This window comes from Acipenser ruthenus, chromosome 21 (assembly GCF_902713425.1).
Source record: "Acipenser ruthenus chromosome 21, fAciRut3.2 maternal haplotype, whole genome shotgun sequence".
In the NCBI taxonomy this organism is placed as follows: domain Eukaryota; kingdom Metazoa; phylum Chordata; class Actinopteri; order Acipenseriformes; family Acipenseridae; genus Acipenser; species Acipenser ruthenus.
The window spans coordinates 10,775,569-10,802,135 of record NC_081209.1 but is presented as its reverse complement, the minus strand read 5'-3'; the positions used below and the strand labels follow the sequence as shown (position 1 = coordinate 10,802,135).

The 26,567-nt window shown below is 43.5% G+C and overlaps 2 protein-coding genes and 2 pseudogenes across 3 annotated transcripts; 2 read left to right on the top strand and 2 right to left on the bottom strand.

The window, feature by feature from the left end:
* Positions 1-4,380, bottom strand: LOC131699179 (zona pellucida sperm-binding protein 3-like). The gene is made up of 9 exons (XM_058995636.1): positions 4,318-4,380; positions 3,016-3,122; positions 2,477-2,568; positions 2,073-2,253; positions 1,673-1,781; positions 1,388-1,479; positions 1,040-1,125; positions 563-676; positions 1-218 (listed from the first exon to the last, which is right to left on the bottom strand). The coding sequence occupies exons 1-9, from the start codon at positions 4,378-4,380 to the stop codon at positions 1-3; spliced, it is 1,062 nt and encodes a 353-aa protein (XP_058851619.1).
* A 1,331-nt stretch (positions 4,381-5,711) lies between these two features.
* On the bottom strand, positions 5,712-10,488 carry LOC117427704 (zona pellucida sperm-binding protein 3-like). 2 transcript variants are annotated; one of them, XM_058994810.1, is made up of 10 exons: positions 10,381-10,488; positions 9,933-10,117; positions 9,426-9,559; positions 8,939-9,030; positions 8,535-8,715; positions 7,964-8,072; positions 7,679-7,770; positions 6,771-6,856; positions 6,341-6,454; positions 5,712-5,948 (listed from the first exon to the last, which is right to left on the bottom strand). In XM_058994810.1, exons 1-10 carry the CDS (start codon positions 10,448-10,450, stop codon positions 5,788-5,790), a joined length of 1,224 nt encoding a protein of 407 aa, XP_058850793.1. In that variant the 5' UTR covers positions 10,451-10,488; the 3' UTR covers positions 5,712-5,787. The 2 variants fall into 2 exon arrangements, with proteins under 2 accessions (XP_058850793.1, XP_058850794.1); XM_058994811.1 differs by having other exon boundaries at positions 9,426-9,532.
* Positions 10,489-13,407: 2,919 nt separating this feature from the next.
* Positions 13,408-16,823, top strand: LOC117428294 (uncharacterized; annotated as a pseudogene).
* A 5,090-nt stretch (positions 16,824-21,913) lies between these two features.
* On the top strand, positions 21,914-26,567 carry LOC131699178 (zona pellucida sperm-binding protein 3-like; annotated as a pseudogene).

The following is a 26,567-nucleotide window of genomic DNA, read 5'->3' as shown; positions in this document are numbered from 1 at the left end:
TCAGAATTGCCTTGCTGGCGAGCTGCTGGAAACCGTGCAAACTGCTGTGTGCATTTCATCAATGGGGACAGGAACGAGGAGCTCACTGCTGGACTTGGAGCAGAGTCTGGGATGACGCCACACGCACATGTAGTAGCCCAGAGACAGGGCTCCCAGGACAGCCATCAGGAGCAGGGGAGTAGCTAGAACAGGCAGCCAGGCCAGAGCCTGCTGGGGCTCTGGGGGAGGAAGGGGTTAGGAACAGGAAGGGATCCCAGTGCAGCTACACTCTACAGTGCCCAGGAGCAGTTTCATGAGGGTCTGTTACTTTAGGACCTGCAGGGAAGCACACATGGGGCATGGGAGGGTAAGAGTGCCTTGTTCCACTATTAGAAAACATTAAGTTTAGTCAGTCTCCTAGGGTGAAGTTACGGTTATATGCCGTGGACTGGAATGGGTTTTGGCAGATATTGTACAATGCAGGTTAAGGCAACATGACTGCAAGGGAACCTGTAGTGTAAAAATGAAAGTTAATGCCATGCATACCAAGTGCACACAATTGGAGACTGCAGGCTGAGCTCACCCTCCAGTGACAGAGCAGGGCTCCTCTGGTAGAATTCCTGGCTTCCAGCAGACAGCTCTTCAGGAAGGATCCTCAGGGGTCCCAGCACTGCAGTGTGCCTCAGTCCCTCTTCAGCTGCTCAAGAGAAAGGGAGCCTGGTTAGAAAACAGGACCTGTTGCTTTACAGCATGCAGGACCAGTCACTACACCAGGGGGCAGGCCAAAAGGGTGCTGGATGAAAACTACCCAAGAGAAGCAAAACTGATGGCAACAGGCCATTGAGCAGAGTACCAACAAGACAGCAAGCAGCCTCTGGTTGGGAGGGGGAATGGTTCTTTAGCAATACAGGCTCTGGTAGACCTATTTGAGCATGCTTTGTTGGCTGCCATCCATTTTAAAAGTCACTCACCATAGAAGTTAAAATTTAAAACCGTACCAAAAAAAATATAAAACCCCACACACCACCTGTGTAAACTATATAGAAAGTAGAATTCGTACCCGTGTCCCTCCTCTTCCTCAGATTGCAGTTGGAGGTACAGCAGCGGCACACAGAGCTCCGACCAGGGTTATCCAGGAGCTCCCAGCTGCAACACAAGATCAGGACACTGAACCCAAAGACACAGCAACACACTTTTACACAGAGCAGTATAATGAAGTTGGTTTTCCCCCCTCCCACCCAGTTATTGGCATTTCAATGACATTCTCCATACAACTGTAAGGAGGCACAGAACTGATTGTGCAGAGTAAGAAACTCATCCTGGTTCCCTGTGGTGTTGGTTAACTGAACCTCACAGCCCCTGCACTCCCCTTGTACAGAGAGCAGCCTCAGCAGGGTCCAGTCCTTACCTCCTGGTTCTCTGGTTGAATGAACAGGCTTTCTTGGTGGGGTCATTGAGCTGGGCAGGGTCCCAGGCCAGCAAGCGGCAATGGATATACACCTAGGATAACGGATTTAAAATAAAACTCCCAGACATTAAAATTGCTCGAACTGCCACCATCTTATTACCAGCTCTGAATTGTCCTTGCAAAAGTATTACACACCACAAGCACAGCTTCAGATACGTGTTGTCTTGTTAACTAGCTGCCCTGTGCCCTCCAATACAATCCACCATTAACCCATCAGATACTCACATCTGTATTCAGTTGTGTAAACCTGAAGGCCTGGACAACCAGACGGATCTCAGAGGTCTGGACTCGGGGCAGAAACCTGGAGTTACCAGCCTGTCCATCTACAAAGCATCTGCAAGGAGAAACAAGAGCACTGAGCAGGGGGAGGCACTCACCAGGACCGGAGTCAATCCAAACAGCCACAAGACAAAACCTAGTACCATAAACTGGGTTTAAAAATAACTCTACCCAAGCTGCAATCTGTGCATTCCCAGCAATGGCAGTTATTCATTCAACTGAGCTTACGCCATGCTCACCAAGCTGACCATTCAACACCCCTTCCTAAACCCAAACAGGACTACCAAGTGCTAAACATTCAGATTTAAATAGTGCCTTTACTATACAGCTTGCAGTGAATATCTACCCATGGTTGGTGATGAGCGGGTAGGTCTGGCTTGAAGGGCTCAGCTCTGGAGTGCTGGCAGCGACACACTCTTCCATGTAGACCATCAGCGGCATGTGGAATTGCTGCTTCACTGCAGCCGCGATGTTGATGGGGGAGCCCAGGAAGAACAGACTGGAGGTGCGTGGGGCTGAGAAGTCATCTGAGACACAAAGGAGAGGAGCATGAGAACAGCAACCCACCCAACATCTCACTAGCCAGGACAGAGCAGCATTGACTAGCACCAGAGGAATTAAAACATTTTCTACTTGACTAGAGGAAGTAACCTAATGAGCACCACAGGCTGCTCCCTGCCAAGTTCGTGACGCACTAGACACCTTCCTAAACCAATAGACCAAATGTACATTGCAGGATAGCAAACTCACCATTCATAATCCCCATGGTAAACTCCAGCTTCCCAAACCCAGAGGCATCCCCAAGTGCAGGGTTATACACTGGAGGAGTCCAGCCAGCAGGTCTGGAGAAGACACCGGTAGAAAGCTTTAGTTGGAGCAGGAAGACACAGACCGTTTGCATTCAGCAGAAGACACTGAATTTTGTAAACCATTTATTGGCAATACTTAATGCAAATGTATTCTTGCCTTCACAACAAGGAAGCTGGTCCAGAATTCCTAATGCAGGAAATCATTTGATTTTGCAGAGATTACTTTCAGTGCCATAAAATGGGTCTTTAATAACTGCTCCCCATTAAAGGCAATAACACCACAATTATATAAAAATTAGCAAAGTTCATAGATTTTGTAAATGTAGTTCTAAAAAAAAAAAAAAAAATCCACAAATTAGATACTGTTAAGTCAAGTGTCAGACATTATGCAATACTCAATAATTGAATACATGAACAGCCCAGAGGCTTAACACATCTTCACAGGAGTTACAGCATGTTTACGCCAAGTCCAGCACTCACTTGGTATAGGTGCACACAACAGCCTGATTGAATGGAGTCTGGTAGAAGTCTCTCTGGGTGGGCTTGTAGGTCAGCACATTCATGTAACTGGTAACATTGGCAGTAACCTGGGCAAGACATGGATAAAAGTCACTGTTAAACAGATTTAAAACACTTGATCTGCAGGTCAAGGGTAAGACTTTACAAGACTGGGGTTACAGCATACACCGCATGTCAGCCTAACGCCAAAACAATGCATTTTTAGTTTGTTTAAAGAAAAGAGTGCAAACACACGTAATTACCCTTATACTGCTGCCAATACAACTAGGGTTGCCACCTTTGAGATACAAAAATACCGGACACCCCACCCCCTCCTATTGTCTACTTCTTCATTTGTCTGCCATTGTGACTAACATTACAGTATGCTACTTAATAGTTTCGCGCTTCTTCATTCAAAGGGCTATCAAACTTAACAGCAGCGCGCATGCTCATACCAGATAACACACAGCGGGGAGCACACAAGAATAACATAACGGTACAGCTTGAAGGAGCCGCCCTAATTTGGAGATTTATTTTTTTATGTTAGTTAGCATGTCTGACAGGAGAGACTGAAGGCGTATATGGGTAGCAGTGTGGAGTAGTGATTAGGGCCTTGGACTCTTAACCGGAGGATCGTGGGTTCAATCCCAGGTGGGGGACACTGGTGCTGTACCCTTGAGCAAGGTACTTTACCTAGATTGCTCCAGTAAAAACCAAGCTGTATAAATGGGTAATTGTATGCAAGAGTAATGCGATATCTTATAAAAATTGTAAGTCGCCTTATTAAGGGCGTCTGCTAAGAAATGTAATAATAATACAACGTTTTGGTGGCTTACGTTGTTACCTCAATTACTTCTGGTGCATTTACACACCGCTGTGTTATAGTATTTATTATAGTAACCATATTAATACACAAAGCATACCCAGAACTGTCCAACGAAGTGAGGGACAAAATAGGGAGGGATAATGCCGGGAGAACTACAGCGGCACGTCCTATTAGTGGAGCTGAAGACATCAGGGAAGGCTGTACAGGCAGCCCGCCGCCTAGAACAGATCCTTATGCTGTTCACAGACAGGCCGAGGTAGCCCAGGCTGGGCCTCCAGGAGATCAAAGTTAGCCTGGGGGGCATCAAGCACCAGCACCCAGTTTGGCTCTCGGACATCAAGGAGAAGTGCATTTTGGGGGCTGATGTCCTAATGGCCACGTGAGTTACACTAGACCTGGGACAGCAACAGCTGTGGGTACAAAGGGGGGGGGGGGGGGGGGGGGGGTCAAACCACTACCACTGCAACCCGGGGGGAGGGGGAAACCTGCCGAGCCAGGGGCATCGCCCCGACAATCATCATCTCGCCACCTGTTCATCAGCCAACCTGCTCAACAGCTCCGGTTTCCCATCAACATAATGGCTGGACCGCTCAGTACTACCATCTGCCAGTCCAACAGCTCCCTTCGCTGCAGTCTAAAGCTATGGAGAACCTCCATCAGCGCAGCATGGAGGGGCACGATGGTAAGCAGAGCCACATACTGGGATGGCTCCTAGGGGAGTATGAGGCCTGTTTTGCCCTGAAGGCCAAGGGCTGCACGCAGACTGCGTTGGTCCAGCACCACAACCATGGGAGCGTGCTCGGCAGCTTCCGCTGGCCAAGAGGGAGGCCATCATCCGGGATATAGCCACCGATCATGTGATCGAGACATCTGACAGCCCATGGGCGGCCTCTGGCAGTTTACAGTGATACCATTCAGGCTGTGCAACGCACCTGCCACTTTTGAGTGCCTCATGGATAGCGTCCTCAGTGGCATCCCTGCTCAGCCTGTATTGTCTGCTTAGATTACTTGCTCATCCACGCAGCGCGCTATGAGGAGGCCAGTGCCAACCTGAAGGAGGTACGGGACTGGATTGGAGCCACTGGCCTAAAGGTGCACCTGGGGGAAGTACCAACTGATGCTAGTGTGTAATTCTGCCAGAAAATAAACTTGTCTACTTGACCAAGGTGTTTCTTTAAAATGTTCATTGTTACTTTTATGGGATGATTTTTGTTGGACAAGAATGTCGCACTACACCACAGCTTTATTTTCCTTTCTGCATCCAGCCCTCCCAATTCTACTCCACCCACAACTTCCAGTTCAAGGGATTCATCCATGAAGGAGCATCCCACACTTGGTAGAAATCACTCTGGAATGATCAATAAAACTAAAGATAGTGATGTTAAGAGTGCCATCTACAAATATCCTCAAACCAAACTTGCATTTCCACAGTCCAAAGTGTTACCATTGCTTCTTTGAAGCAATGCCAACATAGTATTTGACCTGCAGTTCTGCCAATCTTGATTCTTACCACGTTTTCAAATCAAAGTCTTTTGGGACAAAAATAAAATTTAGTTGGGTGACCTTAAGATTCTGGCAAACCTTAAAAAAAAAAAAAAAAAAGCCACCACAATAAAAAGCAGTAGCTTAAAACTGTTCAATGAACAGTCAAACTAAGCTTTCACCATCAAAACATCCTCAATTTGGGACACAAATGCCACTACTTGTATTTGTAAGGGTTGCTACATACACCAATCAGATTACTTAAATGGGTGAGCATTTATTCTCAGCAGTAATAGCATGGATTCCCTTAAAATGTCTACACATCCAGTTCTAAGTTACTCAATGGTACAAAATTAGACAGACCAGAGGCTCTATGAAGACATTTTATTTTGCAACATACAAATCAATTTCTGTGCTGGCAAGCTAGAAACCATGCCAACTGCATTTCAGTGGGCACAGGAATGAAGGCGCTCACTGCTGGACTTGGAGCAGAGTCTGGGATGATGCCACATGCACATGTAGTAGCCCAGAGACAGGGCTCCCAAGACAGCCATCAGGAGCAGGGGAGCAGCCAGGACAGGCAGCCAGGCCAGAACCTGCTGGGGCTCTGGGGGAGAAGAGAGCAGGAGAAAGGGGTTAGGAACAGGAAGTGCTCCCAGTACAGCCATTGTCTCCAGTACCCAGGGGCAGAATCAAACAGGAGTGTGTTACTTTCAGGCCTGCAGAAGGACACCTCGGGACATGGTTAGTAGGGGTGGGCAAAGGCCCTATGTTCCAATACTAGAATACACTAAAGTTTAGCAATAGCTTTATGCAGCAAAATTGTAGTTATGCTGTGGACTTTAAGGTTTGGGTAGAAACAGACCACCACCACCACATGCCAAATTCTTTAGCGCTGCTGCAGGGAAACCTGTACTGTAAACATAAAGTCACAGCCATACAAGCCATTGACAAGGAAGCCAAGTGGACACTGGATTGGAGACCGCAGGCTGAACTCACCCTCCAGTGACAGAGCAGGGCTCCTCTGGTAGAATTCCTGGCTTCCAGCAGACAGTTCCTCAGGAAGGATCCTCAGGGGTCCCAGCACTGCAGTGTGTCTCGGCCCCTCTTCAGCTGCTCGGGAGAAAAGGGAGCCTGGCTACAAACAGGCCCTGCTGCTTTACAGCAATGCATTATGCAGTACCAGTCACTACAGCAGGGGGCAGGCTGTAGGGTTGCTGGTTAAAACAATTTGCCTATAGGTCATTGAGCAGAGTAGCACCAAGACAAAGCACACGCTCTGGTTGGGAGGGAGGAGCACTGCACCCCTATGCGAGCATCCTTTGCTAGATGCCATAATTTTAAAGTCACTCACCCTTGTAAATAAAACCAAGTAACATCCCAGAGCTACCTGTGCAGTTACATTACAGAGATATAGCAGAATTCGTACCCGTGTCCCTCCTCTTCCTGAAATTGCATTTGGCGGTACAGCAGCTGCACGCAGAGCTCCGACCAGGGTTATCCAGGAGCTCCCAGCTGGAACACGAGCAGAACACTGAACCCAAAGACATTTCAATACACTACTTGATAGCAGTACAATTTGGCCATATTTTTACACCCACTACATGAAGGTAAAAATGCAGGAGTGAACTGTACGCACAGAAATTCCCACAACAACCAGGTTTGTTTAGGATGCACAAGTAGTTCCCTAGGGCAGGGTTTCCTCCCACAATCCTGGTCCTGGGGGACCCCTGTGTCTGCAGTGTCTCAATTTAAGTCAAACCCTTAATTGAAACAATGTGCTTAGACCCTTATTGTTCTCATCTGCTAAAAAGTTAACAATTAAATTACTTTTAAAATTGTATAGTTAACTTGAAATCTCCAACTGCTTAAACAAAATTACAAAGGCCTAATTAAGCCAATGAATTGTTCAATTAAGTAATTCAGAACTCCATTGAAATGAAAACCAGACACATGGGGAATCTCAGGACCAGAACTGGGGAAACCCTGCCCTAGGGACATGCACACCATTACCCAACAGTGAGAACACATGTCAATTCTCCACACAACAGAATAGAGTGGTTCGGGCTCTGGACCAGAGGGTCGTGGGTTCAATCCCCAGTGGAGGACACTGCTGCTGTACCCTTGAGCAAGGTACTTTACCTAGATTGCTCCAGTAAAAACCCCCAACTGTATAAATGGGTAATTGTATATAAAAATTATGTGATATCTTGTAACAGTTGTAAGTCGCCCTGGATAACGGCATCTAAGAAATTAATAGTCCTGGGTGACTAGTGTTGGTTAACTGGACCTCACAGCCTTGCACAGACAGCAGCCTCAGCAGGGTCCAGTCCTTACCTCCTGGTTCTCTGGTTGAATGAACAGGCTTTCTTGGTGGGGTCATTGAGCTGGGCAGGGTCCCAAGCCAGCAAGCGGCAATGGATATACACCTAGGATAACGGATTTAAAATAAAACTCCCAGACATTAAAATTGCTCGAACTGCCACCATCTTATTACCAGCTCTGAATTGTCCTTGCAAAAGTATTACACACCACAAGCACAGCTTCAGATACGTGTTGTCTTGTTAACTAGCTGCCCTGTGCCCTCCAATACAATCCACCATTAACCCATCAGATACTCACATCTGTATTCAGTTGTGTAAACCTGAAGGCCTGGACAACCAGACGGATCTCAGAGGTCTGGACTCTGGGCAGAAACCTGGAATTACCAGCCTGGCCGTCTACAAAGCATCTGCAAGGAGAAACACAAGCACTGAGCAGGGGGAGGCACTCACCAGGACTGGGGACAATCAGACAACCACTGGAAGTAGTGAGCAAGACTTCCAATGAGACTTCCTGTACAAATTACCATTCCAACCCTAGTCGTGTGCACAAGACTACACTTGTGGAAAGTTTGAACTTAAACTGGGGCTGGTTTCACAGACCCTCGTTAACACCAATCATGTTATTCATCTTCCCTAAAGATAGATTAGGGTCTGTGAACCAATTAGAAACTAGATAAAGAACCAGTCCATTTGAAACTACAATCTGCGCATTCCCAGCATGGACAGTAGTTCAGCTGAGCTTTTGCCATGTTCACAAAGCTGACCATTCAACGCCTTCCTAATTTAAAACAGGACTACTGTGCTCCCAAGTGTTAAACATTCAGATTTAAAATTGTGCCTTTACTATACAGCTTGCAGTGAATATCTACCCGTGGTTGGTGATCAGTGTGTAGGTCTGGCTTGAAGGGCTCAGCTCTGGAGTGCTGGCAGCAACACACTCTTCCACGTAGACCATCAGTGGCATGTGGAATTGCTGCTTCACTGCAGCCGCGATGTTGATGGGGGACCCCAGGAAGAACAGACTGGAGGTGCGTGGGGCTGAGAAGTCATCTGAGACATCAAGGAAAGGAGCATGAGAACAGCAACCCACCCAACTCATCTCACTAGCCAGGACAGAATAGCATTGACCAGCACCAGAGAAATTAAAACATTTTCTACTTGACTTGAAGTGACCTAATGAACACCAAAGGCTGCTCCCCTGCCAGGTTAGTGTTGCACTGGACACCTTCCTAAAGCAATAGACCAAGTGTACATTGCAGGATAGCAAACTCACCATTCATAATCCCCATGGTAAACTCCAGCTTCCCAAACCCATAGGCATCCCCAAGTGCAGGGTTATACACTGGAGGAGTCCAGCCAGCAGGTCTGGAGAAGACACCGGTAGAAAGCTTTAGTTAGTACAGCAACACACCAAAACAATTTGCATTCAGCAGAACACTGAATTGTAAACAATTTATTGGCAATATTTAATGCAAACTTACTCTTGGTGCCTTCACAGCAAGGAAGCTGGTCTAGAATTCCTAATGCAGTAAATCACTTTATTTTGCACAGATTACTTCCAGTGCCATAAGATGGGTTAAAATAACTGCTCCCCATTAAAAAGGCACAAAAAAAAAAAAAAGATTTTGTAAAGAGTTCTCAAAAGGAAAGCCACAAATTAGATACCATTAAGTCAAGCAGACATGTATGACTCAATACCCCAAAGGTTTAACACATCTTCACAGGAGTTACAGCATGTTTAAGCCAAGTCCAGCACTCACTTGGTATAGGTGCACACAATAGCCTGATTGAATGGAGTCTGGTAGAAGCCTCTCTGGGTGGGCTTGTAGGTCAGCACATTCATATAACTGGTAACATTGGCAGTAACCTGGGCAAGACATGGATTTAAAAAAAACTGAACAGAGATTAAACACTTGACCTGCAGTTCAAAAGGCAAGACACACCTCCACAAGATTGGTGTTACAACACACACCACCTGTCAAACAGCCCAAAGCCAAGACAATGCATTTAGTTTGTTTAAAGGAAAAAAAGTGCAAATACTCAAGTCATTACCCTTACAAAAGCTGCCAATACAAAATTTGTATCATTTAGTCCTGCACATCCTAGCATCAATTAAATATACACTTAAAGCCATTACAGCCAAAACCAATATTGCATAATCACTGCAGGAAAATTCATTAAATTACAATGCATATACAAGCATGTTCTGTGCAATACAGTGTAATTTGAGCCCAAACACTTCATACAAGCCGTTAGAAGCCACTTACCATGCGCATAAAGCGGCAGTCCAGCAGCCCGTACTGGAACACCACCATGTTATTACCGGCGCTGCTGCTGGATGGAGGACAGGGTCCCAGCAGGAGGCCACTCGGGTCCAGAGGCAACGCCGGTCGAGAGTAATCCAACAACACCCTCACAGCCACCGAGTCCACGCCGCAGGCTGTACTCACAGCTACAGGGGAAACAGGTTTAAAAATAAAGTAAAACACACAAATATTTTAACTTTAGGTTTCATGTAACACAAGGACAACGTTTGTAACTATGAATGATCTTTGCATAGCCAAGTACGCACTTTTAAGTGTTGCACAAGGAGATACCATGTCTGGATATCAATAAAACGAGTCTGTTAACACACCAACATTATGTACCGGTACAGTCAGTACTAACGAAACTGAAGGCACACAACACACTAACCCCGCCAGTCGCCCACATTACCTTCCTGTGGTGCAGCAAACGGTACACAGCAAAGCGCAAACACGACACATTTCCACAACGCCGCCATCATCTTTCAAACCAACAGTTACCTACCAAACAATACCGTCCAGGTGCTTTTCTAGTGACATTAATTCGAGTCATTTGGCAATTTACACTGAGTGGACCACTGACACAGGTGTGACGTATATCACGCACGGGTGCCTGCGTATATCACGCACATTCCAAGAGAAAAAAATAATAAACAGTTAACATCAATTAAAAAATTCGACAGACCTTATTGCCTTGTTAACACTCCAGGTTTCGTTGCACCGTCTATACGTGCGTTCATACAAAACATAATGAACGACAATTAAAGAATTCTTGCTCTTATTGTATTACTCTTGCTCTTATTGTATTACTTGTATTGTAACGCTTGAAATGTTTTTGCTTACGATTGTAAGTCGCCCTGGATAATACTAAATATGTATATGATATTCTAAAATAGAATTTTTGCCATAACTGAACTATATTCATATTCAGAATTGTATTCAGAATTTCATACATGCCAACAGTCCCTATACGGTCGGGACAGTCCCGATTTCCTAGAAAATGTCCCGCGTCCCGATGCATAGGAAGAAAGTCCCGATATTTACACACAGAAAAGAATTCATGTATTCTGCACAGTTGAGTTAGAGAAAACCACACGCCGTGCTCTTCGTGCCGCTGACACATCTGCTGATCACTAACTTACCGGTATACAAAGGTAAGAACGCTTCATTTTTGCCTGTGTTTACTGCCATGCTGGTCACGTGCATCATGCGTAAGACCCACCGCCACACCGGGGACAAGGGTCCCGCTGAACAGTTTCCAAATGTTGGCAAGTATGGAATTTAATACGTTGCCGGTTTCAGTAGCCTATTTGGACAACTGTTAACACAAATATTTTGAAATAAATAAATAAAAATTATGGCAGTGACGTTCATTGCACAATTTCATACATGCTTTGTATATTTCTACATTTCTGACTGATAGGTAAATAATGTATTATACTGCCACTAAAATGAACTATTTTATGATTCTAAAGCCCATACTTATGGTATAACTGACCTTAAAAGAAGCCTGTCTGAGCAAAAGTAAAAAATAAAAATAATAAAATATTTCAATAAAAATAATAAACTATTCTCCAATAAAAAGGCATGGTACATGGGTTCTGTAGAAACCCTTACAAAAACCAGTGTAGTGGCAGTTCTTCCCATAATTCTAACTAGATAAACTAAAGTAGTTTTGTAGGATCACTAAAGCTTGGGTTTATGAAACTAGTTTCTTGACAACCAGTTTAAGCTAGTTAACTTTTTATTGGATAATATTTATTTAGTTTCTGGTTGCCACAATGTAAAGGTGTCCCAACTAAATGTTTACTTTCTGTCTAAGTCTGAACCTAAAACTTGGTATGAATCACCAAGATTGACATCTGTACTTGACAACTAAAGATGAGATTAGGAAATTACATTTAGCATAACTAAGTCTAATATTAAATTATAGCTTCTTTTGGGTTCAATTATTTTCATGTCTACAAAAAAGCACTACTTTATTTGTAGACCGCACTATTTTAACAATAATTTGTTCCAACAGCCTTCAACTGGAAAAATAATTTGAGTGTGAAGTTACCCATCTTAAAGCATTCCAATTACATTTTGCTGTCCAGCACTGTAGAGGAATCAAACTGGCCACCAAAATCAGTGCTGATGCATTGGGCAACCATGGCAGCAAACAGTTTCCTGTTGGAGGGCCTGTTTCACTGTCTGCTGAAACAAAGGATCGCAGATGTGAGACATGGAACTGTATTGCATGGGACTGCAGGACAAACATGGATAAATAGTTCATACAATCCCTCGTTATTATGCAGTAAAAGCTGTATAACAACCTCGACAAGTGCAGAATGATCAAATCTAATGTGTCCACTATAAGGAGAAAAATCTACTTTTTTTTTTTAAATGACAAGAATTACAAATGAAGTCAAAATCCCTCAATGTAGAAAAGCATTGTTTCATTTAAACATGTTTTCATTTGATTATTTTTACATTTGCTTAGACGGGCTACTTTTAAGGTTGGTTAGTCCATAAGTATGGACTTTAGAATAATAAAATGGTGTGTTTTAGTGGCAGTATAATACATTATTTCCCTATCAAAATACATACCTTCAGAAATATTGAAATATACAAAGAATGTCTGAGAATGGGCAATGAATGTCATTGCCATGTTATTTATTTATTTCAGAATATTTGTGTTAACAGTTGTATAAATACTAAAACCCACAATGTACTAAATATTGAATGCCATTCTGAATGTGAATATAGCTGAATTATGAATTGTACATATTTTAGAATATCATATACTATATTTAGTATTAAAAATCAGTAAATGTGATTCCACCACCTTTCTTTAATAGTCGTTCATTATGTTTTGTATCAGCCGCCACACAAAGCTGAGCGCAGTGTGGTATAGTGTACTAATGATGCTCCAGTCAGTCTGACCAAGCGCAGTGTGGTATAGTGTACTAATGATGCTCCAGTCAGTCTGACCGGATTGCGCCTGAGCAATCTGAAAAACGGGAAGCCTCTAATAAGGTCATTTGTTAAAGTTAGTAAATAGTTGCGCTGTAAAACTAACTTAAATTTGAACTCACGCATAGCCGGTGCAACGAAACCTGGAGTGTTAACAAGGCAATGTGTGTTGTGCTTGCGCGTTGCTGTGTACCGTTTGCTGCACCGCAGGAAAGTAATGTAGGCTACTCGTGGGGTTAGTGTGTTTTTTGTCTTATGTTTTGGTAGTACTGACTGTACCGGTACATAATGTGGGTGTGTTAACGCATTCGTTTTACTGATATCCAGATATGATGTTCTCTTGTGCAACACTTAGTAGTGCGTACTTGGCTATTTTAAAGATCAGTCATAGTTATAAGGTAAAACTTTGCATTACATGAAACTTAAAATAAAATGGTTGCATATTCCGCTTTATTCCAAACCCGTTTCCACTGTAGCTGTGAGTATGAGTGGCCTCCTGCTGGGACCCTGTCCTCCATCCAGCAGCAGCGCCGGTAATAACATGGTGCTGTTCCAGTACGGGCTGCTGGACTGCCGCTTCATGCGCATGGTAAGTGGCTTCTAAGGGCTTGTATGCTAGGTTCACGTAAGAAGCATTCGAACTGAAATTGCACTGCACCTTATTAAACTGTACACGCTTGTATAAATACACATTGTATTCGGAAGCTTTTTTTCTTGCAGGGTTTATACAATATTGGTTAGTTGTAACAACGCTTTTTAAAACGTATGTTTAACAATGTCTTTAAAGCTAGGATGCGCTACATGACTTGGTACAAACGTTGTATTGGTATCAGTATATTAGTAATGACTTGAGTATTTACGGGGTTTTTTTTTTTAACTAAATGCATCGTTTTTGGGCTGTTCACATAGTATACTATAACCAGTTTTCTAAAGATTAATGGTTTGTCTTTCCTTTTGAACTGCAGATCAAGTGTTTTTAAATCTGTCTTCAACAGTGATTTTTTTTTTTTTTTTTATCCATGTCTTGCCCAGGTTACTGCCAATGTTACCAGTTACATGAATGTGCTGACCTACAAGCCCACCCAGAGAGGCTTCTACCAGACTCCATTCAATCAGGCTATTGTGTGCACCTATACCAAGTGAGTGCTGGACTTGGCTTAAACATGCTGTAACTCCTGTGAAGATGTGTTAAGCCTCTGGGCTGTTCATGCATTCAGTTGAGTATTGCATAATGTCTGACACTTGACTTAACAGTATCTAATTTGTGGATTATTTTTTAGAACTAAATTTCACAAAATCTATTTACTGTATTTTATATACTTCGAGTTATTGCCTTTAATGGGGAGCAGTTAAAGACCCATTTTATGGCGCTGAAAGTTATTTCTGTGAAATCAAATGATTTACTGCATTAGGAATTCTGGACCAGCTTCCTTACTGTGAAGGCAGCAAGAGTAAGTTTGCATTAAATATTGCCAATAAACTGTTTACAATTCAGTGTCTTCTGCTGAATGCAAATTGTTTTGGTGTGTTGCTGTTCTAACTAAAGCTTTCTACCTGTCTTCTCCAGACCTGCTGGCTGGACTCCTCCAGTGTATAACCCTGCACTTGGGGATGCCTCTGGGTTTGGGAAGCTGGAGTTTACCATGGGGATTATGAATGGTGAGTTTGCTATCCTGCAATGTACACTTGGTCTATTGCTTTAGGAAGGTGTCCAGTGCAACCCTAACCTGGCAGGGGAGCAGCCTGTGGTGCTCATTGGGTCACTTCCTCTAGTCAAGTAGAACAATATTTTGATCTATTTCTCTGGTGCTGGTCAATGCTGCGCTGCTCTGCGCTGGCTAGTGAGATGAGTTGGGTGGGTTTCTGTTCTCATGCTCCTCTCCTTTGTGACTTCTCAGCCCCACACACTTCCAGTCTGTTCTTCCTGGGGTCCCCCATCAACATCGCGGCTGCAGTGAAGCAGCAATTCCACATGTCGCTGATGGTCTACATGGAAGAGTGTGTTGCTGCCAGCACTCCAGAGCTGAGCCCTTCAAGCCAGACCTACCCGCTCATCACCAACCACGGGTAGATATTCACTGCAAGCTGTGTAGTAAAGGCAACATTTAAATCTGAATGTTTAGCACTTGGGAGCACAGTCCTGCTTGGATTTAGGAAGGGGTGTTGAATGGTCAGCTTTGTGAACATGGCAAAAGCTCAGCTGAACTAAACTGGGAAGGCATAGATTGTAGCTGGGCTTTAATTTAGGTAAGCTGTCCATGATTTGTGGAAACCAGCCCCAAGTTAAGTTCAAACTTTCCACTAGTGCACACAAAGGGTTGGAATGTAATTTTGTACAGGAAGTCTCCCTGGAACACAGGAAGTAGACGGACCGGCTGGCAACTCCAGGTTTCTGCCCAGAGTCCAGACCTCTGAGATCCATCTGGTTGTCCAGGCCTTCAGAATTACACAACTGAATACAGATGTGAGTATTTGATGGGTTAATCTGTGTTGTATTGGAAGTCTCAGGGCAGCTAGTTACCAAGATTCTCTACTTGTTTAATGAATTCTTTCAGTATCTGATGTGGTGCTTGTAATGTGCATAACCTTTTTGTAAACAATTTGGTTTCTAGAGCAAATGTTGTTGGTTTTATTAGTGTTCCTTTTTATCAAATTATTTCCTAGGTCTATATCCATTGCCACTTGCTGGCCTGGGACCCTGCCCAGCTCAATGACCCCATTATACTGCTCTGTGTAGAAGTCTGTTGCAGTGTCTTTAGGTTCAGTGTCCTGCTCTTGTGTTCCAGCTGGGAGCTCCTGGATAACCCTGGTCGGAGCTCTGTGTGCAGCTGCTGTACCTCAAACTGCAATCTGAGGAAGAGGAGGGACACGGGTACGAATTCTACTCTTTCTATATAGCTTACACAGGTGGTGTGTAGTTTTTTGTATGGTTTTAAATTTAACTTCTATGGTGAGTGACTTAAATTGGATGGCAACCAACAAAGGATGCTCAAATAGGTCTGCCAGAGCCTGTATTGCAAAAGAACCATTCCCCCTCCCAACCAGAGGCTGCTTGCTGTCTTGTTGGTACTCTGCTCAATGGCCTGTTGCCATCAGTTTTGCTTCTCTTGGGTAGTTTTTCATCCAGCACCCTCTTGGCCTGCCCCTGGTGTAGTGACTGGTACTGCCTGCTGTAAAGCAACAGGTCCCGTTTTATAACCAGGCTCCCTTTCTCCTGAGCAGCTGAAGAGGGGCTGAGACACACTGCAGTGTTGGGACCCCTGAGGATCCTTCCTGAAGAGCTGTCTGCTGGAAGCCAGGAATTCTACCAGAGAAGCCCTGCTCTGTCACTGGAGGGTGAGTTCAAACTGAAGTCTCCAATCCAGTGTGCATTTGGCTTGCATGGCATTAACTTTCATTTTTACACTACAGGTTCCCTTGCAGTCATGTTGCCTTAACCTGCATTGTACAATATCTGCCAAAACCCATTCCAGTCCACGGCATATAACCATAACTTGACCCTAGGAGACTGACTAAACTTAATGTTTTCTAATAGTGGAACAAGGCACTCTTGCCCTCCCATGCCCCATGTGTGCTTCCCTGCAGGTCCTAAAGTAACAGACCCTCATGAAACTGCTCCTGGGCACTGTAGAGTGTAGCTGCACTGGGATCCCTTCCTGTTCCTAACCCCTTCCTCCCCCAGAGCCCCAGCAGGCTCTGGCCTGGCAGCCTGTTCTGGCTGCTCCCCTGCTCCTGATGGCTGTCCTGGGAGCCCTGTCTCTGGGCTACTACATGTGCGTGTGGTGTCATCCCAGACTCTGCTCCAAGTCCAGCAGTGACCTCCTCGTTCCTGTCCCCGTTGATGAAAAGCACACAGCAGTTTGCACGGTTTCCAGCAGCTCGCCAGCAAGGCAATTCTGATTTCTTGTATGTTGCAAAATAAAATGGCTACATAAAGACCCTCTCCTGTCCTGTGATTTCTGCCACCGAGTAACGTTTTTGTTTTCATGCATCCAACATCTTTCTGCCGGATAATTGCTCCCCTTGCGTAACAGGATTGGTACAGGGCTTCTGTCATTTTAGTTTAGTAAATTTACATTTAGCATTAAGTGAAAGTTACTTCTACAAAACCAGTAAAGCTGGGCTAAGTTTGATTGGGCATTAATCTGTACTGGGCAGATAGCCACCAGGGGCACTGGAGAAATAGTGGCTTTTTTTTTTTTGTGGGGGGCACTATCTAATGGTGTCTGATATTTAACCTGGGTACTTGTGTACCTCTTAACATTAGCTGGGAGAACTTTCAATTTGGTTTTGTAGTTCTGTGTGGGGAGAAATGTTGCTGGACCTGTTAACTGCTGCATGGTGCCATTTCCAACTCCATTTCTTGCTAGTTTGAAAGACCATTATAAATTCCTTCCATTTCAACCCCTTGTATGCAATGTATCCTTCTGGTCATCTCTATACCTCTTGCTCACTAATCTTGTAATTGAATGGATGCATGTGTTTGTTTGTTTTTTTTTTGTTTTTTTTAATTTATTTTAAATAGGCTTCTGGGCTGCACTGTCAATTAGCTGCAGGGGATTTAACTAGGACTGTAAAATTGACAAGCAAATTTAAACTATCCAATATTGCTATAAAATTGTTCATAAATAGAATCTCTTTGGGGACCAAAACAAATGTCAAAGTGGAAGAAAAGAAATTGGTGAAACACATGTTCTAGGACCAAGCGTTCAGTGTGAAAACCTCAATCATTGTTCAAAGCACAAACTCCTGTTGGGTGAGTTGCAAGACTACAGACATGTTGCCAAGCAAAGGCGGTGGGGAACATATCTTTGAGTCTGATGGTGCAATTCAATTGAACCTGGAGCTGTGCTGTTGAGCCTGACAAACACTCCTCAGAGATCAAGCTCCACGTTCCCTGTTTATTGCATTAACTCCCCCAGGTTTTTGTTTGTTTGTTTTCCACCTACGTGGGAAGTCAATAGAATTTGAGAAATCCTGGATTTACAGACATGCTCAAATTTGTTGGTACCCCTCCACAAAAAATGAAGAATGCACAATTTTCTCTGAAATAACTTGAAACTGACAAAAGTAATTGGCATCCACCATTGTTTATTCCATATTTAATAGAAATCAGACTTTGCTTTTGATTTTTTATTCAACATAATATTGTAAATAATAAATCAAATGAAAATGGCATGGACAAAAATGATGGGACCGCTAACCTAATATTTTGTTGCACAACCTTTAGAGGCAATCACTGCAATCAAACGTTTTCTGTAGCTCTCAATGAGACTTCTGCACCTGTTAACAGGTAGTTTGGCCAACTCTTGCTGAGCAAACTGCTCCAGCTGTCTCAGGTTTGATGGGTGCCTTCTCCAGACTGCAAGTTTCATCTCTTTCCATAGATGTTCGATAGGATTCAGATCAGGATTCATAGAAGGCCACTTCAGAATAGTCCAATGTTTTGTTCTTATCCATTCTTGGGTGCTTTTAGCTGTGTGTTTTGGGTCATTATCCTGTTGGAGGACCCATGACCTGCGACTGAGACAGAGCTTTCTGACACTGGGCAGTACGTTTCGCTCCAGAATGCCTTGATAGTCTTGAGATTTCATTGTGCCCTGCACAGATTCAAGGCACCCTGTGCCAGGCGCAGCAAAGCAGCCCCAAAACATAACCGAGCCTCCTCCATGTTTCACTGTAGGTATGGTGTTCTTTTCTTTGAAAGCTTCATTTTTTCGTCTGTGAACATAGAGCTGATGTGACTTGCCAAAAAGCTCTAGTTTTGACTCATCTGTCCAAAGGACATTCTCCCAGAAGGATTGTGGCTTGTCAATATGCATTTTAGCAAATTCCAGTCTGGCTTTTTTATGTTTTTCTTTCAAAAGTGGAGTCCTCCTGGGTCTTCTTCCATGGAGCCCACTTTCGCTCAAAAAGCGACGGATGGTGCGATCAGAAACTGACGTACCTTCACTTTGGAGTTCAGCTTGTATCTCTTTGGCAGTTATCCTTGGTTTTTTTTCTACCATTCGCACTATCCTTCTGTTCAATCTGGGGTCGATTTTCCTCTTGCGGCTGTGCCCAGGGAGGTTGCCTACAGTTCCATGGACCTTAAACGTCTTAATAATATTTGCAACTGTTGTCACAGGAACATCAAGCTGCTTGGAGATGGTCTTGTAGCCTTTACCTTTACCATGCTTGTCTATTATTTTCTTTCTGATCTCCTCAGACAACTCTCGCCTTTGCTTTCTCTGGTCCATGTTCAGTGTGGTGCACACAATGATACCAAACAGCACAGTGACTACTTTTCTCCATTTAAATAGGCTGAATGACATGTGTGATACTAATTAAAGAAACTAATTAGTTTGAAATATCACTATAATCCAATTATTTATTATCTTTTCTAAGGGGTACCAACAAATGTGTCCAGGCCATTTTAGAATATCTTTGTAGAATAAGCAATAATTCATCTCGCTTCACAGCTTCTTTGCTTTATTCTATGACATACCAAAGGCATGCAAGTATACATGATAAAATAGCTTTTAATTTCATCACTTTTCAGGAGGAATGAAGCATTATTTCAATGAGCTGTAAGGGTACCAACAAATTTGAGCACGTCTGTATATGTGAAAATGAACAGGGTTGATGTCCGAGTTTCAGTATCTCTAATTCATTGAATCCCAGAATTTTGGGAGATCCCTACATGGTGCAGGATGCTCCTTCTTGGATGGATCCCTGTATATTAAAATTGGGGCTGGAGGCAGAAAGGTATCTTCAGTAGAAATGATGGATTAAGCAGGCTCCCCATTGAGACAGTTTTGTTGTACAGCAAATCCATTGTGTTGCTGCACTGGGCAGCTAACACTTTCCTGTTGGATGCCTATGTTGGTAGTGTGTTAGCAGCCCCTTTATCAGCTGAAACAATGGATTGCAGACAATGTCAAATAGTATTACATTGGTTTCATAGCCTGCCTGTTCAAACTGCAGAGATGCTGTAAGTTTCAACCTCTTCACAAGTTGACAGATTTTTGCTTCCAGTTATTTTCAGTAGTGTTGGTTCAAATCAGAATTTTTGAAGAGCAATAACAATATGATTAACTTAACACATTTATAAATATGTATACAATAATTATACAATATAAAGAATTAGACAGTATCCATCCAGATAATAAAAACAGCTGCTACTAAATATTAAAATGCACATGCCATTCTTATTAACCATAGATTTTTTGTATTTATTATTTCTCATATAGGTCACGTCGACAAGATAATGTAGGGTGTTCCCCACTCATTATCTTCTTTTTTTTATATAATATGCACGTTATTAGACAAGACCGATAGTTACACAAAATATATACCACTGGTGTACATATTACACTCGGTGAGGATTCGGTCAATCGCCGAGAGGAAAAAAAAAACGGGATTTGAGCATTTACAAATTATCAAAGAACGAAATGAAAGGTTAATTTGGTCTTTGAGTAAATTATGTTGCTCAAATTGCGAATATTGAATGAACAGGAAATCCGTAAATTTCATTTATGAGAGACACGTCATAGATTTATTATTTAAGTATTTATTATTTATGCAGGAAGTTAGCACAACCAATTTAGCAGGATAGTGACCTCAAACACTCAACTTCAAGCGAATTTGAAATAGCGTTTGTAATGTTCTCGCATTGTTATTTAGAAATTACCGTTTTTGAGGAAACAACTAAAAACAGCAACATTATTCATATTATAAGACTATTGTATACAAAGTATTTAAACTGCAAAATCAAATGTCTAAACATGTTCGTCTAATCACTGTTTTATAAGAGAAAGAAAGAAAGAAAAAATATGCTAATTGAACGTTTAATGTTCTCATAAATTATAGAAAGCGGTGAACTACCACTTTTTAGAAAACGGGGTATGCAGACCCCATCAGCACCAGACAGTGGCTTGTGGAATAAAGACGGAGACTGCTTGACAACAAGAAACCCTTCTTAAATGTTTTTATTTTAGATGATGACAACTTTGTTAAATGAACATTTTCAAAATAAACCATATTGAGAGCACTGAGCTTCTGAGCCTCATTTTAAAACACCGTTTTAATTGTTTAGATAACAACAGTCAGGTCAAATTAGGAGGCTGTGTGGTCCAGTGGTTAAAGCAATAGGCTTGTAACCAGGAAGTCCCCGGTTCAAATCGCACTTCAGCCACTGACGCATTGTGTGACCCTGAGCAAGTCATAATCTTCTTGTGCTCCGTCTTTCGGGTGAGACGTAGTTGTAAGTGACTGCAGCTGATGCATAGTTCACACACCCGTGTCTCTGTAAGTCGCCTTGGATAAAGGCGTCTGCTAAATAAATAAATAATAATAATAAATTAAAGTACTTCAATCAAATTAGATACATATAAGAAACCATAATGAGAGCTCATTTTAAAAAATCCCAGTTTAGATATAGAAACATAGGCCTACACATCACTGTATTGGTATTTGTTTTTGCAAGACGTGATGCTGTGGCATTTAGAAGTGCGTTGCACGCCCTCGATCACAGAAGCACTTCTTTGTTTGACAGAAGTTGTTGCACTTGAAAGAAATGGAGCCTTGAATCCTCAAAATCCGTTCATGAACTGTGCATTTTCTCAAAGCACATTCACCAATTTGATTATATCTCTTTACTCAAAGACCGAAGAAGCTGTCTCTTCTTTTATGTTTCTATCTTTGCTTGTTTGATATTTTCCATTTTGCACTTTGACCAAAATAATTTGCTCAAAGACCGAAATAACCTTGCATTTCGTTCTTTGATAATAAATGCTCAAATCACGAAATGTTATTTGTGTCAGCGACTGACACAAATAAGTGTGGAGTGACTGGAGTGTGCGTGGTATAGGCAGGCACCCACGCAATGGCACAACTCCTCACACCTGTGTCAGTGGTCCACTCAGTGTTAATTGCCAAATCACTCTAATTAATGTCACTAGAAAAGCACCTGGACGGTATTGTTTGGTAGGTAACTGTTGGTTTGAAAGATGATGGCAGTGGTGTTGTGGAAATATGTCGTGTTTGCGCTTTGCTGTGTACCTTTTGCTGCACCACAGGAAGGTAATGTGGGCTACTGGCGGGGTTAGTGTGTTTTGTGCCTTATGTTTTGGTAGCACTGACTGTACCGGTACATAATGTTGGTGTGTTAACCTACTCGTTTTACTGCTATCCAGACATTATGTCCTTTTGTGGAACACTTAGTAGTGCGTATTTGGTTATTTTAAAGAGTATTCAGGTACACAATTAAACCTTTTATTACATGAACCCTTTAACAAAATAGTTGCATGTTCCGCTTTATTCCAAACCCGTTTCTCCTGTAGCTGTGAGTACAGCCTGCGGCGTGGACTCGGTGGCTGTGAGGGTGTTGTTGGATTACTCTCGATCGGCGTTGCCTCTGGACCCGAGTGGCCTCCTGCTGGGACCCTGTCCTCCATCCAGCAGCAGCGCCGGTAATAACATGGTGGTGTTCCAGTACGGGCTGCTGGACTGCCGCTTTATGCGCATGGTAAGTGGCTTTTAAGGGCTTGTATGTTGGGTTCACGTAAGAAGCGTTCGAGCTCTAATTCCACTGCACCGTATTACGCTGTACACGCTTGTATAAATATACACCTTGTACTCGGAAGCTTTTTCTAGCACTGCTAATGCAATATTGGCTGTGGTTGTAAAGGCATGTTTAAAAACGTATATTTCAGTTGTCATAGACGCTAGTATGTGTTGCATAACTAAGCAATACAAACGTATTGGCAGCTGTATATTGTCCTACTTGCTAGAACCAAAGTCATTGTATGTATTTTGCTCTTAATTGTATTAGGCTACTTGTACTGTGAGTCTTAATGTATTTGTTTGATTGTAAGTATCCCTGGATAAGGATGTCTGCTAAGAAGTAAATAAGGGTAAATTCTTGTGTGTCTTATACTCTTCTTTAAACAAACTAAATGCATTGTTTTGGCTTCAGGCTGTTGACATGCAGTGTGTGCCTTAACCCCAGTCTTGTAAAGGCTAACCTGGAGGTGTGTCTTACCCTTGAACTGCAGATGAAGTGTTAAATCTTTTTATCCATGTCTTGCCCAGGTTACTGCCAATGTTACTAGTTACATGAATGTGCTGACCTACAAGCCCACCCAGAGAGGCTTCTACCAGACTCCATTCAGTCAGGCTATTGTGTGCACCTATACCAAGTGAGTGCTGGACTTGGCTTAAACATGGTGTAACTCCTGTGAAGATGTGTTAAGCCTCTGGGCTGTTAATGCATTCAAGTATTGAGTCTTGCATCATGTCTGACATGACTTAACAGTATCTAATTTGTGGATTATTTTTTAGAGCTAAATTTCACAATCCATTTACTGTATTATATAATTGGAGTTATTGCCTTTTAATGGGGAGCAGTTAAAGGCCCATTTTATGGCACTGAAAGTTATTTCTGTGAAATCAAATGATTTACTGCATTAGGAATTCTGGACCAGCTTCTTTGCTGTGAAGGCAGCAAGAGTAAGTTTGTATTAAATATTGCCAATAAATTGTTTACAATTCAGTGTCTTCTGCTGAATGCAAATTGTTTTGGTGTGTTGCTGTTCTAACTAAAGCTTTCTACCTGTGTTCTCCAGACCTGCTGGATGGACTCCTCCAGTGTATAACCCTGCACTTGGGGATGCCTCTGGGTTTGGGACGCTGGAGTTTACCATGGGGATTATGAATGGTGAGTTTGCTGTCCTGCAATGTACACTTGGTCTATTGGCCTAGAAAGGTGTCCAGTGCAACCCTAACCTGGCAGGGGGAGCAGCCTGTGGTGCTCACTGGGTCACTTCCTCTAGTCAAGTAGAACAATATTTTGATCTCTTTCTCTGGTGCTGCTCTGTGCTGGCTAGTGAGATGAGTTGGGTGGGTTTCTGTTCTCATGCTCCTCTCCTTGATGTCACAGATGACTTCTCAGCCCCACGCACCTCCAGTCTGTTCTTCCTGGGGTCCCTCATCAACATCGCGGCTGCAGTGAAGCAGCAATTCCACATGCCGCTGATGGTCTACATGGAAGAGTGTGTTGCTGCCAGCACTCCAGAGCTGAGCCCTTCAAGCCAGACCTACCCGCTCGTCACCAACCACGGGTAGATATTCACTGCAAGCTGTGTAGTAAAGGCACAATTTAAATCTGAATGTTTAGCACTTGGGAGCACAGTCCTGCTTGGATTTAGGAAGGGGTGTTGCATGGTCAGCTTTGTGAACATGGCAAAAGCTCAGCTGAACTAAACTGGGAAGGCATAGATTGTAGCTGGGCTTTAATTTAGGTAAGATGTCCATGATTTGTGGAAACCAGCCCCAAGTTAAGTTCAAACTTTCCACTAGTACACACAAAGGGTTGGAATGTAATTTTGTACAGCAAGTCTCCCTGGAACACAGGAAGTCTTGCTCGCTCCTTTCTTCTGGTGGTTGTCTGCAGTCCCTGAGTCCTGGCCAGTGCCTCCCCTTGCTCCAGTGCTCTTTCTCCTTGCAGATGCTTTGTAGACGGACTGGGCAGAAACCTGGAGTTACCAGCCTGAGTCCAGACCTCTGAGATCCGTCTGGTTGTCCAGGCCTTCAGGTTTACACAACTGAATACAGATGTGAGTATCTGATGGGTTAATCTGTTGTATTGGAAGTCTCAGGGCAGCTAGTTACCAAGATTCTCTACTTGTTTAATGAATTCTTTCAGTATCTGATGTGGTGCTTGTAATGTGCATAACCTTTTTGTAAACAATTTGGTTTCTAGAGCAAATGTTATTGGTTTTTATTAGTGTTCCTTTTTTTTATCAAATTATTTTCTAGGTCTATATCCATTGCCGCTTGCTGGCCTGGGACCCTGCCCAGCTCAATGACCCCACCAAGAAAGCCTGTTCCTTCAACCAGAGAACCAGGAGGTAAGGACTGGACCCTGCTGAGGCTGCTCTCTGTACAAGGGGTGCAGGGGCTGTGAGGTCCAGTTAACAAACACCACAGGGACACAATCAGTTCTGTGCCTCCCTTACAGTTGTGTGGTGAATTATTGAAATGTGTTCTTGCAATTGTTGGTAACTGGAGGAAATGAGGTGTGTGCACATGTCCCTAAGGTGGGGTTTCCTGGTCCTGGGGGACCCTTGTGTGTGGTTTGGTTCTCAATTGCTTAATTAAGCCTTTAAGCCAACTACAATTTTGAAGTAACTTTAATTGGTGCTTTTTTTAAAAGATGAAGACAATTAAAGGTTTAAGCACATTGGTTCAAATAATGGTTTGATTTAAGTGAGACCCAGCAGACACAAGGGACCCCCCCCCCCCCCCCCCCCCCCCCCCAGCACCAGGATTACAGGAGGAAACTTCATTATACTGCTCTGTGTAGAAGTCTGTTGCTGTGTCTTTGGGTTCAGTGTCCTGCTCTTGTGTTCCAGCTGGGAGCTCCTGGATAACCCTGGTCGGAGCTCTGTGTGCAGCTGCTGTACCTCCAACTGCAATCTGAGGAAGAGGAGGGACACGGGTACGAATTCTACTTTCTATATAGTTTACACAGGTGGGGTTTTATAGATATATATATTTTTTTTTTTTTGGTACGATTTTAACTTCTATGGTGAGTGACTTTTAAACTGGATGGCAGCCAACAAAGCATGCTCAAATAGGTCTACCAGAGCCTGTATTGCTAAAGAACCATTCCCCCTCCCAACCAGAGGCTGCTTGCTGTCTTGCTGGTACTCTGCTCAATGGCCTGTTGCCATCAGTTTTGCTTCTCTTGGGTAGTTTTCATCCCGCACCCTCTTGGCCTGCCCCCTGGTGTAGTGACTGGTCCTGCATGCTGTAAAGCAACAGGTCCTGTTTTCTAACCAGGCTCCTTTTCTCGAGCAGCTGAAGAGGGACTGAGACACACCTGCAGTGCTGGGACCCCTGAGGATCCTTCCTGAAGAGCTGTCTGCTGGAAGCCAGGAATTCTACCAGAGGAGCCCTGCTCTGTCACTGGAGGGTGAGCTCAGCTGCAGTCTCCAATTGTGTGCACTTGGTTTGCATGGCATTAACTTTCATCTTTACACTACAGGTTCCCTTGCAGTCATGTTGCCTGAATCTGCATTGTACAATTTCTACCAAAACCCATTCCAGTCCATGGCATATAACCGTAACTTCACTCTAGTGTGCCTCCCTGCAGGTCCTAAAGTAACAGACCCTCATTGAAACTGCTCCTGGGCACTGTAGAGTAGCTGCACTGGGAGCCCTTCCTGTTCCCAACGCTCTCCTCCCCAGAGCCCCAGCAGGCTCTGGCCTGGCTGCCTGTCCTGGCTGCTCCCCTGCTCCTGATGGCTGTCCTGGGAGCCCTGTCTCTGGGCTACTACATGTGCATGTGGCATCATCCCAGACTCTTCTCCAAGTCCAGCAGGGAGCTCCTCGTTCCTGTCCCCGTTGATGAAATGCACACAGCAGTTGGCACGGTTTCCAGCAGCTCGCCAGCAAGGCATTTCTGATTTCTTGTATGTTGCGAAATAAAATGGATACATAGACCCTCCTGTCCTGTGAGATTTCTGCCACTGAGTAACATTTTTTTTTTATCCTGAGTTTGTTTTTAGGGCATCCAACATCTTTCTGCCAGATAATTGCTCCCCTTGCATAACAGGGTTTCTGTTATTTTTAGTTTAGTAAATTTACATTTAGCATCAA